We start from the raw sequence: 18459 nt of genomic DNA on the forward strand, positions 1-18459 counted from the left end.
ATGCAGATCAATTTAGGGTCTCCATAAGATATTTCTTCATATTCCTCTCTAACCCCAAATGAAGCATAGGTCTTGGTGGAAGCCACACTGAATGTAGGTCCTTGCTGAGAACCTTTTTTAAAAAGGTGGAAACCACTACTAGTACTTTTGAATGGCTCCATTTTGCTGCCAAAACAGATAGGGACCAAAGCATCCAAATGAAGTATTAGAAGGAATGATGTTGCCCACTTTGCATCTCATGAGGATCTCTCCTTGAACAATACAGCTGCTCCTCCAGTATGGGAGGAATCTGGAAACACCATGTGCTCTGTGTGCAGTAGGAGAGAATTGTTCCCTTTCAGCTTCTGAGGGATTATGTTTGTGCCCTGTGAATTGTATCAAATATTCCCTATCTGCAGCATCTAGGAATCTAGGCTACTAAAGAATGGTAACTGCTTTACCTGTAAACGTTGTTGTTGAAAGGGTTGTAACTTCCAAGAGCAATCAATGAGCCAAGACCCAGACCATAGGAGAAAAAGATCTGTGTGGCAGCATCCAGCCATACCTAGTCATAAAGGACAAAGACAAGGCCACATGGCTATGATTGGTAGTTTATATATAGTTACAAACAGGTGATAATAAATAATGAGCGTGCAATGACAATATGAGCAATACTACTACAAATGGCCCAGAAATCAGTACAAGGGCTCCTGCTAGTGCAACATGCCTGGTAGGACAGGAGAAACCCCAGAACACCACATGGAGGGGAGAGCAGAGGGGGTTTGATTTAATCTGGAATGCAGAAACACTTGCTCCAACAGAATGATCAGAAGAGTGCATCACTTGAACTCCTCCCCATAGGATTATTAGGTTACCAGGCCTGAATGCTTACCTCAGAGTCAGAGAGCTTCTCAAACTTAGGAGTTACATAGAATAAAATGCCTTCTCTTGCTCCTGGTAATGTTACTCCACGGAAGAACAAGATAATCAACATGATGTATGGATACGTGGCAGAGAAGTACACTACCTGAAACAAAGAATGGGGTGCGTAGCGTTAGAAGGAATGAGTTTAAAACTGAGGTTTAAGAAATACAGGGGAAATAAATGTGGTGATGCTGTACATATCTGAATCTAAGACTAGGGATGGGAAGTTCAGGCCTAGGGACCAAGTGCCGTCCTTCAGACTTTCATACTAGGTCCTCATGACTCTTCCTAGGCCACCCCCCCATCCCAGCTCTCCTCTTGTAAGCCCTGCTTTGCACCCTCCTTAAGTGTTTTTGCCTGGCTGCAATACTTACTACTTGCCTGGATGGAGGACAGAGGAGGTGTGCAACAGTGTGTGTAGAAACTAGCTTACTGAGAGAAGTTAAAATTCATATTAGTTGCTCTGCCTACTTTTGCCTCCGGCCTCACCCACGATTAGCATGTGGCCACCCCCCAAAAAGGTTACTAAGAAGGAAATGTGGCCCTCAAACTGAAAAAGTTTCCACTGCCCCCTGTCTGAGACAGATGCAACAGTACTCTGCTCTTTCTTCTTGCATGTTAAGCACAGGGCTACAGAATCCCCTCCTTGCTAGACATGCCCATGCATGGTTTTCTTGTACGGACTGCCGCCCTCCACCTTTCATAGTTAAGTCTGCTCTTACTTACTTTTCCCGCTACAGCAGTACATATTTATCTACTTGCACTGGCGTGCTTTCGAACTGCTAGGTTGGTGGGAAGGTAAACAGTGTTTCCGAGTGCTCTGGCTTACGTCACAGTGTTCCGTTGCACCAGAAGTGTTTTAGTCATGCTGGCCACATGACCCAGAAAGCTGTCTGTGGACAAATGCTGGCTCCCTCGGCCTGAAAGCGACATGAGTGCCACAACCCTATAGACTGGGCTTAACCGTCCAGGGGTCCTTTACCTACTACTCACTTTTAAAAACTTAAAAGTTCAATTTGTACAGTAATGGAATATATATATGCATGCTTGAAATACAACTTACAGCAGATAACAATAATCTTGTGGCGCCTTTAAAGCTTGCATGTTTTATCCAAGTTTATGAAAGTTTGTGCCATAATAAAATTTGTTAATATTTATGGTGTTGGAAGAGTCTTTATGTTTTTTGCTGCAACAGACTAGCACCACTATCCCTCTAGTAATTTACAGGGGTATCCAAAGAGTTTTAAAAAGGGCATTAACATTCATATCTCATGGAAGGATGTATCAGCAAGGCTAGTCTATTTCGAAGCTTTAGAATTCTATGCTGACTCTGATTACAATGTACAGGCTTTTAGAACATATTCTTACCTTTCCTGTCCAGCCTACCCCCTTCCAGATGCAGAAATACACTAAAATCCAGGCAATTGCTAGAGTAATTGCTAATGGCCAACGGATCTGGCCTGGTTTTTCCAATCCATCTGTCATTTGGTGCATGTTACGTCTAAAATCAAAGAGGAAATGTATAAATTTATTGAACTTAGCTGACCTTATACATCTAGTAAGAAATTAACTGAGCATATTCATTGGGATGAGGAAAAGATTTTTCTCAACTTACTCCCAGAATTCCAAAACAGCACTTGTCATGTTGGTGGTATTTGCTATACTATAATTTGAGAAACAGTGGTCTGTGTTCCAGGGGTTGTTACAGTGTCTCCATGGAAGATTCTAATTAAAAAGGCAAGGATAAAGAATGGGGAGAGAAGATAAAAACATCAGTGTTTTAAAGTCATCTTAAGAGCTAACAGCTAGTATATCATGCTCGCTTAGAAATGATAGCCAATGTTAAAACTAAGCTGGTTCCAATTTTTCAGGGCATTAAGCTTCCACAGAGTTCATGCCTGTCAATATTCTGTTGTAACTTTTGTCTCTTAAATGTTCTTGACTTACATTATTATATATGCATACTTCTGAAGACACACAGTACATTATTGGACATGAAGAGTGGCACTGATCTAATCTTTTTCCAGCATTTCTGATTTACTCTTCACAATTAGGAAGAACCAAACATGCTTTCTTTTTCTTTTTTAAAGCTGAAACAAAAATTTAACTTGAGTTGAGTGTTTCTTTTCCTACTAGCCTTTTCTCTCAGACCCATTTTGTACGTTATTCTGGTGGAGCCTGCTAAAAAGAGCTCTACCACTTTATGGGTCCATTAGAAATGTGTTGGTTGTGAATTCCTAGGCAAGTGCATTCTGAAACAATCAGATTGCAGGTCTCTGTAGGAATTCTGCACCACAACCAATTTGTGTGAGGTTGATTGAGGCCTGACTTTAACACACTTTATAACAGCAGGTGGTAACGTGCTAGCCACCTGGAGCCTCTAGAAAGCACAACTCACACCACTTGCATTGAAGATGGGGGTCAGAAAAGCCCCTTGGGCTGACAGGATGCGATTATGTGTCATCCATTCCAGGGACTTCATATGAAAAATGTATGGCTGCCCCTATGAACCCATGGAGGAAGCCATCAATCATGTGCTGTCAATCCCAGGGACAGTTCTGGCCAAATTTTCAATGGGTATGGCAGCAGCTATGCTTTCTAGCTGCTGCAGACAGCTAGTACCTGTTTAAAAAAGAAAGAGGGAGAAAATGTGTTAAAGCCAGCACTTGAGGCACTTTTTATTGTAAAATATTAAATCTGTGCAGGGCGAAATGCACACAGATACTGGATAGAATACATGTATTGGTGAACACATGCAAAAGATAAATTAAGAAGACCGACACATCCATTCCTGCTGCCCATGCAGCTGGGCTATGGCTGTACTGGACTTATGCAGCTGTTTTAAAACATGGGTTGTGTGAAATCTAAATGGAACCCCAGCCAGCCATCTGGCTGCTGCATTTTTGGACCAATTGAAGTTTCCAAGCCATCTTCAAAGGCAGTCGCATATAGAGTTCCTTGTCATAATCCAGTTTGAAAATTACCAGAACCTGGAATATCATAGCCAAATCATCTCTGTCCAAAAGGAGCTGCAGCTTGTGGTCCAGCCAGAGCTGGAAAAAGGCACTCCTAGCCTCTTAGGCCAGTTGAGCCTCCATTGACAAGCAGAATCCAGAAGAACCCTTAAATTGTAGACCTGCTCCTTCCATGGAAGTGAAACCCATCCAGAACAGGCTGTCCTTCCCAGCTCCTGGATGTGAGAACTCAGGATGCATAACAGCTCTGTATTTTCTGAATTCAGCTTCAATTTATTGGATTACATCCAGCCTGTCACTGTCTCCAAGCACAGGTTTAACATCTCAACTGTCTCTCCTGATTCAGTTGGAACAAAGAGATAGTGCTGGGTGTCATCTACACATTAAGGACACTTCACTCCAAATCTCCTGATGACAACTCCCAGAGACTTCATGTAGACATTAAATAACATGGGAGACAAGATGGGACCCTGTGGGAAACGACAGAAAACTTCCATGACACCAAATAGTAGCCTCTCATAATGACTTTCTGGAAATGGTCCTGGAGGTAGAAGTGGAACCACTGAAGTACAGTGCCCCCAACCTCCCTGAGATGCTCCAGAGTGATACTGTGGCCAACAGTATCAAAAGCTGCTAAAAGACTGAGAATTAGCAGGGTCACACACCCTCTATCTTTCTCTCCAAAGATGTGATCAACTAGGGCAACCGAGGCAGTTATAGTGCCATGGTTAGGCCTGAGGCCAGATTGGAATGGATCCAAGGAAACGGTTTCCTCCTAGCATCCCTGAAGTTGGACCACCACTACCTTCTCAAGCATATCAAGGGTATGGTCCCTGGGTGCAGGGAGGTCTTCTTAAGGAGGGAACCAACCAATGCCTCTTAATCACTCCCTAGGCCCACCTAATTAACCTTCTATGGCTCACTCAAAGAAGATAAGATGTGCAAGAGTCAAGGGGGCAGTTCTTCAAGAAGCTTGTCCAGATTAAGCAAAAAAACCACACACACAAAAAACACAACACCATTCACCACTTGAAAAAACTCTTTTGGGTGACTACTTGCAGATGTAATGGTAGTGGAGAAGTAAGCTTTCTTTGCCACCATCATTCGGTAGGCAGGGTGGAGTGGTTGGTTATATGTGAACATGCCCTAAAGTTTTGAAATAGATGTATTCCACCTCAAGGTTGATGTGAGAGACAGTAAAGAAATAGTTAAAAATAAATATATGGACCTGTGGAATAGAGGAAGGCCATTGCTATATGAACTTCTGGCTGCCTCTGGAAATTAAAGCTATATATTACGCCAGTATGTTGCCATGATGTGTTTTATGGACCAAAACATTATAATACCTGTTGGAATAATAGAATCTCAAAATGCTATGGGTGGAACTTTTAGTGGTCAAGGAATCAGCATGACTTCCTAGCAACGCTATTAGGTCCTAATCTATGTCCATACACAACTGTTGTTCTCCAGTTTTCAAGTTCATCCAATTTAAATCATTTCCCTATGCAACAGAAAGGAGAAGCTGAAATGATTTGTCCATTAGGTAAGTAAAGTAACTTGTGAAGAAGTTGGTGAGGGATTGATGAGAGGAGTGAGGGTTTTTTAAACATGAGAAGAAAGATCACTTACTGTGGTGAAAGAGTTGTATAAGTAATATATGGCCCAGGAAATAATCACAATGTAGTAAATATTAAGCCAGAAGGACAGGACAGCAGCAGCTAATCCCACACCTATAGGGAGAAAAGCATATCAGAGCATTTTAGGACTCATATTCTTAGCAGTAGAGTTTCAGAATATAACAATAATAAGTACATTTGGAGGGATGTAAACCTAAATAAGACAAAATTGCTATGTGTTTTTGCGCACTTATACTAAGATGAAAATGGTTATGAGAAAGTAGTGGTTACGTGAACTGCAGTTTGAGGTATCAGTCTTCTTAATGAGGGTTGAAGAGTAACACAAAAAAAACTACACTTTCAGTTTATGTTTCTACAAAGTCAGATAACCCTTTTGCTATGGGCAGGGAGCAACCACGTGAAGGGGGAAGAGATATCACAAGAAATGTCGCTATGTGCACTACAAGTAAGCAAATTAGGGTTGTTGGGCAAAGGAAAGAGAGTGCCTCATTAGAAAGCAGTGTTCTGTTGCCAAATGAAATAAGGGTTCTGAATGTTTAGCCAGCCTACAGCTGGAAACAATATACTGAGAAATTGAGACTGAGGATAACACATTGCAACACTGGCCATAGTCAAGAGATGTGTATGGAAAGAAAAATAGGATAAAAGGTGGAGATGCCTGGGATTAAATTGCAGAACTATCTGGTTATTCGGTCTATTTTTCTCATATAGACAGAGTTTATACTGGCTTGTTGTAAAAGTGCAATTTCAGAGTTATGTTATCATTTTATTATTTCTTTTGCAATAAATATTTATTGGTTTGGTGCATCTTTTAATATACTTAAATAACTTTGAATTCTTAGTCCAGAAAAAGTGGGCCAGTATTAAATTGGTAAAAGAATGACCTGAATGTTAACACCTACTATGGTATTAATAGCATTGTATTTAACTCAACACTGTACCTTTGAACATTGGAGCAAGCTTCCAAACTCCAAGACCTCCTATGGATGTGTATTGCCCAAGTGAACATTCCAAAAGAAACAGGGGTACTCCAGCAAAAATTAAAGTAAGGAAATATGGAATCAGGAATGCTCCTGAAAGGATACAAAAAATGAGCAATTATGCTGAAAACCAACATATGTATCATTAAGCAAGAATTCAACATTCATTTTTTCCTTTAAATGCAGCAGAAAGCAAATGAACACTATTTTTGACCTAGTTGCTCTAGGTCTCCTCTGATACTATTGCCCTAATTGTATGCATGGTTAGGGATATGCTTTGCTGTTTTGCAGCGTGAGCTGAGTCACATGTTACAAAGAATGTTTGCAGATGAGTTTCTGCCTCTTTTTTTTATTATAGGAGCAGACAGCCTTCACCAGCAATTAATACCACCAGGAGGGTCTTGCTTTGTGTCACAGCAAGAATGAGTTACTCTTGCTACTGAGCACCCTGACATAACCTTGACCTGGCTGCAGAACCTGGCTTTTTGGTGCCATATTAGTCTGGAAGAGACTGCTTTCCTGATAAAGGCAAAAGCAGATGTTCTCACAGTACACAAGGCATATCCTTTTCCTAAAACCTAGCTGCTGTGGCTGCCGCCAAATATAATAGTATATCATGGTGGCACTCTGAATGGGACAAGGCAAAGAATCAGCAGAGCAGTCCCTGTGAGCCTCTTTGCTCTCCTCCAAATGAATAATAGGGAAAGTGTTCTGCTGCCTTCCAAACCAACCAGATGGGAACTCAAAATACATCGATTGTCATCCTTCACTGAAGTGATCGGCTATCATGGCCAAGGAATCCAGTGTGCAAGTAGTAAAATCTGTTTAGCGTGCCTTTCCAAAAAGCATTATCATGCAGTTTGAAAGACCTGTGTTAAGAACTTCAGCCTGCTCTCCCTTCTCTGCTGCTGGTCTTGTAAGATTAACAGGAAGTAGTGGATTCTGATAAAAAATATTTAGCACTTAATTACATAAAATGAAATAAGTACCTCCTCCATTTTTTCCACAAAGGTATGGAAACCGCCAAACATTTCCTAAGCCAATCGCATAGCCAACACAGGACATAAGAAAGTCAAATTTCCCCTTCCAGGTGTCTCTGTCTGGAATATCTCCTTTTTTCTTCTGCACCTTGACCACGAGTGTCTTAGGCTTGTCATTGGTGATTGAGGCATCACTGAGTTCTGTGGAGATTTGTCCATCAGCTACTTTTGTTCCATTTGTTGCCATGTCTCTAGGTTTAGATGGAGAGGCTCTCGCAGCTGGACGAGAAATGTCAGCACCAGTCCACGTGGACAGCAGCTTTGCGGCTGTTGACTACCCAACCAAAGCTTGATGGGATTGTTAAAATAGCAGTGGAGGTGATGCTTGAGAGTGTTAAAATCCAAACAGGTATCTTGTAATAGGTGTCCGTATTGATCTGCAAAACAAGACCAGGAGATTTTTTAAATTGGGCCTTACACAGAAACGATCACAGTTAAATTCAAATCCTTTCAGTAACTTGTATTTTCAGATTGTGCCCTTGATCACAACCAGCCATGAAAGTGTACTTTTTATCTAAATACAGGAGTCCTTCTTGGAATGAGTGGGAGTTTAACTCATGACATTTGTCAACACCCAACAATTCACAAAACAAATGATGCACGGATAAATGCACAACACCATGTTTTTCAAAATTACACTCAGGTTTTTTTTAAGTTATTAAAAAAAAATACATGAGGAAGTAGCAATCATAAAATGAAGATGAAAGGAAGAAGCCTTGTGGGTGAGGAGCTCCCAGGTTCAGGAAATAGACCAGTTGCCTGTTCTTAATGGGGTTGCTCCCTTCCTGAAGGAGCATGTACATAGCTTGGGAGGTAGACGTATCCTCAGTGGTCAGGAATGCTTCCTTCCAGCATTGGCTGTTTCTGGGCAGGGAGAGTTTGGCCATAGTGTTGCAGGCCTTAGTAACCTCTAGATGGGACTACTGTTGTGTGCTCGACATGGACCTACCCTTGAGGCTGGTTCAGAAATTACAGATGCTGCTGAATGCTGCACCCTGGAACAGCTCTGCATCAGCATATTACTGGAAACTGCAATGGCTAAGCTCAATGTATTATTATTTGTGTTTAAAGGAACAGGTTACCTGAAAGACTGCCTTATACACCAGCCAGATCACTGTGATCATCAAGAGAAGCCACATATTCCTTTATCTTCTACTTGATTCAAGGGTTTCAGTGTAGTGGCACTGATCTTATTGAAATTAGATGGACACCTACAATTCTGATGTTTTGTCATCCGTTGAAAACATTTTAATTTCTCAAATGTTTTAGATAATTAATTCTGTTTATTGTTAGTCATTTGGTTCTAGTTATGATTTTATCAATAGTGGTTGTACTTTTTTGGTGCCCACCACCACCATCACAATAGCTTTCTTATGAATTAGGTGGTTTAACCATATAAACAAAAAATAAATCAAATACTTGATAAATCAAATAAATAAACAATAAAACCTTTAATCTTTTCTCAAAGGTTGGATTTTAAAGGGTTAGCAAATAATTACACTTTATGGACTGTTTAAGGCATTTGAACATAGGAAGCTGTCTTATACTGAGTCAGAACTTTGACCGATTTAGATCAGTATTATCTACTATGAATGACAGTGGCTCAATAGGATTTAAATTGAGTCTTTCTTGGGCCTACCTGAAGATGCCAAGGTCTGAGCCTGGGATCCTTTGTATGCAGAGCTTGTGCTTTGCCACTGAACTATGACTGTTCTCCTTGTGGGGTTGTGGGAACAGCTCCCTGGAAAGCTGCTCCCATACCACTAGGACACCATTCAGGTGTGTCTCAAGTATCTGAATGCAGGGTGCGATTATTTTTCTCTGTGAATTGGTCATAATGCTATTCTTACTTGTACAACATAAGAAACAAAGGGAAACCTTCTTAGGATTCAGGTCTAACTTTGCACCTTAACTTACATGTTCCCTCGATCGCTGCTGGATTTCTTTGAAGAAAAACAAACAGGCAATATGCATGCCAACAAGTATACTTTATGGTTATGATAATACAATATTGTTTAATGGCATTAATAATTGCTTTTGTAGTACACATTTCAGGTAAATGAACCAAGACAAGGCAGAGAGAACCATCATAATCAGAAGCTGAAATTATCACAAATGTTGTGATCATTTCAGCTAGTGGTTTATAATGATCACATTATTTTTATGATACCTTTGTCACACTGTGTACTAATGGAATCACAGAATCGTTGAGTTGGAAGGGAGCCCAAGGGTCATCTAGTCCAACCTCATACAATGCAGTAATCTCAACTAAAGCATCCCTGGCAGATAACCATCTAATGTCTGCTTAGAAACCTCCATCAAAGGAGAGTCCTCCCAAGGTATTTTACTTTGTTGCCCTTTCAGATAACTCCCATGCAAAAAAAAAAACCACCAAACCACCAAATATTTATATTTTACAATGGACTGCACAGTAGCTGCCTATGCTTATAGCAATGAAACTAAAACTTTTTAAAATAGAACACGGATCCATAGGATAGTATCCAACTAAGCTCTACTCAAAGTAGCCCTGTTGGACTTAACAGACTTAAGTTAGTTCTGTCCATTAATTTCAATGGGTCTACTCTGAGTGGACCAGCATTGGATGTAACCCATGCATTTCAACTTTCATTGTTTGAAAGAACTAGAAGATAAAATGAATATTTAGTATTAAGCATATAATGAATGCAAGCTTTGGTTTAAAAAAATAGCTCAGTGAATGCCTAATGGACAATTGTTGCACTGTCAGTATGACTGATGAGGAACCCATCAGTGATAAATTATAATCCAAATATATTGGCATTTCAATTACAGCCTTCTGGCCATTATTTCCAATCAAAATGTCAGTAATCAGAACTCTTTTCTATAAATTCTTAGCTAAACTGTTCTCCCCTTTATTCTACAGTTGCATCTCAGAGAAGCAGCATTGTATTTAGACCAATCTTTTTGAATCTGCTGGGTAAAGAACAATTTAGCGTGCCTGCACTTTGTCCACCACTGCATTCAGTCACTGGCATCCAGCATTTTTAGAAATGTGTGTACCTCCATTTGAAGTACAAGCCCCTCTGCTTGTTGTGATTATATTACACAATCAAATCCATTTTATACACAGAATCTGGTAGAGTAAGACTTTGTAAAGACAAGTCATGCATTTTATTGGGACCAGCTCAAATTTTTACGAGATTTTCATGGGTCTCTGTAGTCCTCAATGTGTTGGGCTTCCTTTGCTCATCATAATCCACACTAGATTAAATTTTCACTTTACTGTGGCGAACTTCCATTTTATTTTATTGTCTTGTAAAAATTGATATTTCTTGCCTTTATTCCATTTGATCACACAGCAGGCAAAAAAGAAAAATGGAAGGATGAGCCAATTAAGATGAAAAGGAAAAGATGAGCTGATGAAATGAAAGAATTTCTTTCTTTTTTCCTTCCAAAGAGCATCACTTGTCTTGCAGTCATCTGGGTTCGTAAACATTGCTGATTCACAAGTTCAAGTTGGAATCGGTTCTTTGGGAACTGTTATATTTTCCTATGTATGCTGATGAAGTAAAGGACATGGGAAGATAACCTTCCTTAACTTTTTTGATTGTAATTGTAAATGTGAAAAAAGAGGGGTTGTTGGAAAGGAGTTATAGTACTCAGATTCCACATGAGCACCAACATTTGCTAATAGCATTACCCTATTCTCAGGGGCAATGACACATTATTTGCATTCCCAAATTCATCCTAAGGGCCTTTCTTTCAAATTTGAGTTCAGAATATTCTGTCCTGCCCCCAATTCATATTTTTTTAACCTAACAATCTAATTCAAAAAGGAGTGTAGATTTGTGTGTGCAGAATATTTAGACACCTGCAAAAAATACCCACAATGAATGTGAGTTTCTTTATCTGGGAGAAAGATTGATGGCATCACTGAATAATAGAAATGTGCCTGAAATAGCCAGTGCACAAATTTCTAGCACCACCTACTGATGAAAATTAGAAGCACAAATGAGGTGTTTCTTCTTTTTATCAGTACATTGTTATCAAGATTTCCAGTTTTGTTTTCCAGTTTAAAATAAGTGCAATATAAGTGCAATATTTGCTCAGATCTCCCAAATCACAATTTTTAGTATGCAAAATCATATTTTTAATTGATTAGGTATGAGAATTATGCAAAAACCTTTGCATAACTTTGTCCAACTCCTTTGCATAAAGCTCTAGTTCCAGAATGGCACTATTACCAAAATCTTTAACCAAACCAAGATGTTATTTATTGGGGCTTCCACCACAGTTCCTGTGAGTAGCACTTTGTATCCAGGATTTAGACAAAAACAGTGAAATTTTGGTTAGAGTTGTTGACATACACAACACAAGCTTTTTCAACAACTAGAAAGCACTAAAACAGGACATTTAGTATTGACTCAGCCCTATATGCAATGTTAAAATAACGCTGGGCTTGAGAAATAAGCACCAGAAAGCTCTAAAAAGGAAGAATGAATGGCATACAATCCTGTCAAGGTTAGGGGAAACTTTAATAAATAAATTATGTCATCACATTCATGTATTTAAGAGGCAGGCACAGCCAAATAATAGATTAGCATTTATGAACTTAGCTCCATTAAAAAAATAAAAACATTTAATATGCCCTTCTACTGCTTTATGCTGCTCTTCTAAACTGTACTATTTTCATGTTTGTTTGTTTATTTATTTAATTATTTGAGGCACCCTGGAAACACATTTGGTAATATATGTGTTAATGTTGTTGTTGTTTAGTCGTTTAGTCCAGTGTTTCCCAACCGGTGTTCCGCGGCACACTAGTGTGCCGCCGAACATTGCCTTGTGTTCCGTGGGAGGGAGACGGGCTGCTCACCATACCCCGCGTCTCGGGCGCAGCAGCCGGCAGTCCGAATGCATCCCGAGCCGCGCTGCTCTCGCCTTGCCTCCTTCTTCGCGCCTCCTCCCGGCTCGCGCGCCGTCCCTGCGCGGATCCGTCCAGCCTCCGGCCGCCGCCGCCGCCCCCTCCTCTTCCTCTCCTTCCCCCACCCACCAACCCGCACGGCGCGCTCCCACCGCCCCCGATGGGCGCAACCACTTCCGGGTCCGCTGCAGCCGCCCCTTCCCCGCCTCCGGCAGCCGAAAGTCCCCCAGCGGAGCCCGTCTGGCCGCTCCCCCCGCTCCCTGCCCACCTCCCGGAGTTGAGGCGCCCTCTTTCGTTGCTTCGCGGGGAGGGAAAAAACTTTAACTTTTGTGCGTCCCTCCCGGCGTGACGCTGCGCGCTGACGTCACGGGGCGGGGCTTTAATGGTGGTGTGCCGCGAGATTTTTTTCCGGCAAACAGGTGTGCCGTTGCCCAAAAACGTTTGGGAAACACTGGTTTAGTCGTGTCTGACTCTTCGTGACCCCATGGACCAGAGCACGCCAGGCACTCCTGTCTTCCACTGCCTCCCGCAGTTTGGTCAAACTCATGCTTGTAGCTTCGAGAACACTGTCCAACCATCTCGTCCTCTTTTTTTTTTTTAAAGTATATTTATTGCAATTTTTAAATAACATACAAAATACCATCACCAAATAGCGAATAGAAAAAAGTAAAAGTAAGATTATAGAGACAAGAAAAAATAGAAAGAGAAAATAGAAATAAAGTAGAATTGTTCATAAATCATATTTTCATGGTCCTTGGACTTCCTCACATCACCCTTCCCTGCGTTCTCAATCATATAGTTATATGCAGCAATTTGTTACCTTACTTCCATTCTTATTTTATAAATCTCAGATATTATGTTCCAACTTTTAAATGATTTTGTCATAAATTAAACTACTTGATTTGAACATAATATTGCTTCAGATTCCATCATTTCCTTAAAACCTTACTTATTCTCATATATCTTACAATAAAGTTTACTGCTGCCTTGTTTCTTTCAATCGTGCATTTTCCTAACATTCGTACAGTTTATAGTGTTTTTGTAAATAGTCTTTAAATTTTTTCCAGTCCTCTTCCACCGTCTCTTCTCCCAGGTCCCGAATTCTGCCAGTCATTTCAGCCAGTTCCATGTAGTCTATCAGTTGTGTCTGCCATTCTTCCAGTGTGGGTAAATCTTGAGTCTTCCAGTGCTTTACAATAAGTATTCTTGCTGCTGTTGTTGCATACTTTTCCAGGGAGTCTTCTCTTCTCATGAGGTGGCCAAAGTATTGGAGCCTCAGCTTCAGGATCTGTCCTTCCAGTGAGCACTCAGGGCTGATTTCCTTCAGAATGGATAGGTTTGATCTTCTTGCAGTCCATGGGACTCTCAAGAGTCTCCTCCAGCACCATAATTCAAAAGCATCAATTCTTTGGCGATCAGCCTTCCTTATGGTCCAGCTCTCACTTCCATACATCACTACCGGGAAAACTATAGCTTTAACTATACGGACCTTTGTCGGCAAGGTGATGTCTCTGCTTTTTAAGATGCTGTCTCCTATATGGGCCTTTGTTTGCACAATATGTGTTAATAATCATTTATAAATAATAACCAGTAACCCAGTGTGCAGGAAGTGAAATAACTTTAAACTACATTGGCGACAAAATTGAGAAATTCACTGCTGCCAAACCTTAAAACAACCCTGTCTATAATATGATGAAAAGTCAAGGTAAGATGGAAAATGTAACTAAAATAGTAGTTTACTGTTGACCAGTATAAGCAAAGATGTTACTATACAACAGAGTCAGCTTTCATACACTTCCTCAGCTGCATGGAAATTGCTTCCCTGTTGTGTTGATTACAGAAGACCAGTTGTTTCATCTTCTGTGGTCTCCCCTCATATCCAACAGCCTTCAAACACATAATTTTGGACACAGAACAGTCTCATATAGATATGGTGTTGAATATACTCATTAGGTTGCTAGGACTTTCTGTGGAAACATTAGATGCATTGAGAGACAGAATTAGGTCATACATTAGATGAAAATGCTTGGGAAAAGACTTGCACCACTGAAACAAACACGTCCACACGTCAGGGTCCATGCTCTTAAAATAATGCAGTGGTAGTTCAGAAACCTAGTACAGCTTAGTTATATGGAAGCAGACATTTCTCAAGAAATTGAAGAAATTGCAGGAGTAGGAGAACTCATGTATATATTTGGTGGAAGTGCTTGACTGTTAACACAAGAAATGCTGGACCAGAAATGCTGACAATCTTAAGTGAATTAATTTACCCCTCAGTTGCTTCTTAGAAATGTGTTTGAAGGTAACAATTCGGAAGTGAAATTTAAGGAATTACTAAAATTTCTAATAACTGGAGCACATCTACCCATTGCACAGAAGTGGAAGATACTCAAAACACTGGCTTCTTAAATGGTATTATTTGGTTTTGGAATTCCATTGAAAGCTGAACTCTTTTATTAGTCAAGTCAAACATAAAAGCTTGAGGCCACCTGAAGCACTCAAGGTGCTAGGAACTGATTAAAAAGAACTACAAATGATTATATTTCAGACTTTAGTGACAGCCATGAGATATATTTTTTTTAATATCTTAGGTTGGAAATGAGGAAGATCCTGAATTAGAAAAATGTACACGGTCTTTACCTTTGCATGTCTTGAGAACCATGAAAAACTAGGCCTTTAGTTCCCGAGGCTACATGAACGCTTTGTCTCAGACTGCCCTGATTCTCTCCAGCTCCTAGCAGAAATAAACCCCAGGCTTCACTGTCATGTCTCTCTACAGCAATTCAATTACTGCTTCCACTCCCGTTGGCTGCTTTACTGCTACACGAGTGACTCTTTATATTAGCTGCAGCTGGGCTAGCTGGTGCCTAAAGGCACGGTCGGAAGGAGCAATGGCAAAGACTTAGCATAAAGACGGAGAGTCAAAGCCTGTATGTTTTCTTCATATTAAGGTCATCTTTGCATCTGCAGAGGAATACTATTGTCAGTATTAGATTAATATTGCCCTGTCCTTTTAAATGGGAACTGCTAGTCCAGTCTCTCACAAATACGGAGGAAACACTTCGTAAGTTAGAGATACAAAGGCATTCATTGCCTTTAAAATTACCGTAAGTGACTCTTTCTACCCTCAGTCTGTTTAGGATTGCCAGCTTGCAGCCCAAAGAACCTTCCTTTAGTTTAATGTCCTGCCCCCACCCCAAAGGATGGTGGTTACAGTTTCTTCCACCCTCCCCATCATTCAATCCAGTTACACATCCTCCCTGTGTTAGGAAAACAGGAGATTACAGAGGAACAACTTTATCTGTCAACATTGAGTCAGGTGCCTTTTAATTATACTTGGATTTAATGTCCCCCCAACACTAAGTTCTTTTGGATCACTTTGGGGGGGGGAATGACTAACAAATTTTAATAATATTTTAGTATGCCTTTAGATGCTTTCTTAATGAAGTTACCCAGCTTTTACAAGGCTAGCTCAACAGAGACATTTCTTAGCTTGTATTTCATGACTAGTGACTGCTGGAAGATGGGGATTAAGAACTGTTTTCCCCAGGCTGGTTCCCTGAAGGCACCCAAGATGCAGAGCTCCATGGCCAATAATGTATGTACAGTGCCTGGAATCACAGATGGACTGTTCTACTGAAATAAGAGGAAACCAGAGCTTATAATTTCTGTCCCTCCAATACATAGGAGGGATAAGAGAGAATTAATGAGTCATAAAACAGCTGCTCATTCTTGGCTGACCACCTATAAGAGGAAGACAAAACCTTAGGCTTCACCCCCCCCCCAAAAAAAAAGAAGTTGTATCAAGACATGGCACCCTGTAGCCTAACAGCATGTTAGAAAGTCAGTACTTCCAGAGGCAACATTGCCGTAATAAAATTAGACCATAGTACAGAGCATCCCCTCTGGTGAGTACAAAGCACTAAAAAGATAACTTCCTCTCTTTTATGGCTGCAGGGATGCAGCAGCCTGCAGAGTCTGGCAGATGTAAAATGGGGACAGGCTTGCAGCATGTGGATGGAGCCTGCCTAACGGTTGCCCTTTGGCCCAGTCTGGTTTGTAGGAGGGCAAAGAAAATTTGCAGTGCTAAGAAGAGTTTTGTGTCCTTAATACTGTACAGGGCTCCTGCTGTACACCAGCTTGAACTGCAAAAGCAACAGGCGTGTTTTTGAGGGGGAAAGATCTTACACGCTTGAACAGCTGCCCACCCTTTAGCTCCCTGTGTTTCAGATGGGATGTTTCCCCTCTCCCAGCTGCCACCACAGAGCTACCTAATATTGCCCTGACGAATGAGAGAGAGAAGACAAAACAGGCAGCCCATTATTTAGCTCCTAAATAGTGGCCTGGCCTAGCCATGCCTCCTCTTTCTATGGCCAACTTTTTATTGGCACCCTAAATTGCCATCACAGGTTTACTCACAAACCATCTTTGCCTGAGGGGAACAGTTTTCAAAAGGCCTTTCCCCCCCTGTAGCTTGTCTCCTGCCTTTTTATTATAGTTTTAATATATGAAGTTCTGTGTAAACTGCTTTAGAATGTTCACCTGAAAAACAGGATATAAACAACTTGAATGAATATAACAATCCTCACCCAACTTTGTTGTGTGATGTTACCACCGGAAGCAAGCAAGCAGAACATGTTTTCTTCTTCTGACTCTGTTTCCTTCTCTCCTTCTTCTACAAGTGGCAGTGTTCAACTAAGTTTTATTCAGAGAAGACACACTGAAATTAATGAACCTATATCAGTAGACCTACTGTGAGTAAAACTTAGTTGAATGCTACCCATGCTTCTTAGAGACTGAAGAAAGGTTCAAAGCTTCCTGTGTACATCCCTATACAGTGGTACTTCGGGTTAAGAACTTAATTCATTCTGGAGCTCCGTTCTTAACCTGAAACTGTTCTTAACCTGAAGCACCAATTTAGCTAATGGGGCCTTCTGGTGCCACCGTGCCACCGCTACACGATTTCTGTTCTCATCTTGAAGCAAAGTTCTTAACCCGAGGTACTATTTCTGGGTTAGCGGAGTCTGTAACCTGAAGCGTTTGTAACCCAAGGTACCACTGTATAATATATATTGATTTGGGGCATCTTCCGTATATTTTCCATGTTGATAATACGTATCCTATTAATAATGATATGGTAAGTGGAAAGTGAAATCTAGCTATCAGCTTGAGCATAAATATCATATTTAATGTGAATTATTTTCCTGATAATTACTAATCAGCTTCATTTAATTGCATCAGAGAAGGAACTTTGAATTTGAAATGTGTGTGAACCTTTGATTGCCATTAGTCCCTGCCTGTATCCTAAGGAAGTTTCTAACACTCCACTTTAAATTCTCAGTTTAATTTATATGCAGATGACAGTATAACTTGCAAGGCACTCTGCAGATGTTGCTTGCTGGATGCTATGAACAGTGCTTTAAACACAAGCTGAGCTATCAGGCTGGCAAGTGCTTGCTAAGTGGTCCCAAAGTGCACATACAATCTACCCAGCATTCAGATGTGAATGCATTCATTTTGTGTCAGCAATCCTTTGCAGAATACAACAGAAGAAGAAGAAGAAGAAGAAGAAGAAGAAGAAGAAGAAGAAGAAGAAGACGACGACTTCCAGAATTACAATCTGGTGTTGTGCAGAGATTTAAATGGATACATGAGAATTCAGGAGATTTAACTGAAGTTGCCTTGTAAAAAGGGGTAATGAAAGCTAATTATACAAAAGAATTCAATTTCAATTTTTTTGACCTGCCAAATGATCCACATGCTGTTAAAGTACATGCTCAGATTGTAAACTGCAGGTTCTTCTGAGAATTAATGGGCCAAATATTCATCTATAGCACAGAAATGATAGTTTGTTTCATCTACAGTTATTTAGCAAACAGCATTAATATTTAATGCTTAGGGATCCTGAAAATACACATTTCCTCCTTTTAATTTCCATCTCTCAAATAGTTTTCCAGCTGTAGTGCTCCTATCTACCACTGAACATACTGCCCTTGGCCAACTAACTCTTCAGCTACCTTATAC

At 40.5% G+C, this 18459-nt stretch overlaps 1 protein-coding gene across 2 annotated transcripts in view; it reads right to left on the reverse strand.

Annotated features, from left to right (window-relative positions):
- Positions 1–18459, reverse strand: part of SLC6A1 (solute carrier family 6 member 1) — a 77319-nt gene that overhangs the window by 13762 nt on the left and 45098 nt on the right. For both annotated transcript variants that reach the window (XM_081176713.1, XM_081176714.1), the window contains exons 2-8: positions 7485–7912; positions 6457–6588; positions 5508–5608; positions 2519–2628; positions 2272–2404; positions 872–1006; positions 441–544 (exon numbers count right to left, since the gene is read on the reverse strand). In XM_081176713.1, the coding sequence (XP_081032839.1) occupies positions 441–544; positions 872–1006; positions 2272–2404; positions 2519–2628; positions 5508–5608; positions 6457–6588; positions 7485–7722 (953 nt within the window). In that variant the 5' untranslated portion in view covers positions 7723–7912. The remainder of the gene's footprint in view (positions 1–440; positions 545–871; positions 1007–2271; positions 2405–2518; positions 2629–5507; positions 5609–6456; positions 6589–7484; positions 7913–18459) is intronic.

This window comes from Podarcis bocagei (assembly GCF_964188305.1).
Source record: "Podarcis bocagei genome assembly, chromosome: 2".
Classification (NCBI taxonomy): Eukaryota; Metazoa; Chordata; class Lepidosauria; order Squamata; family Lacertidae; genus Podarcis; species Podarcis bocagei.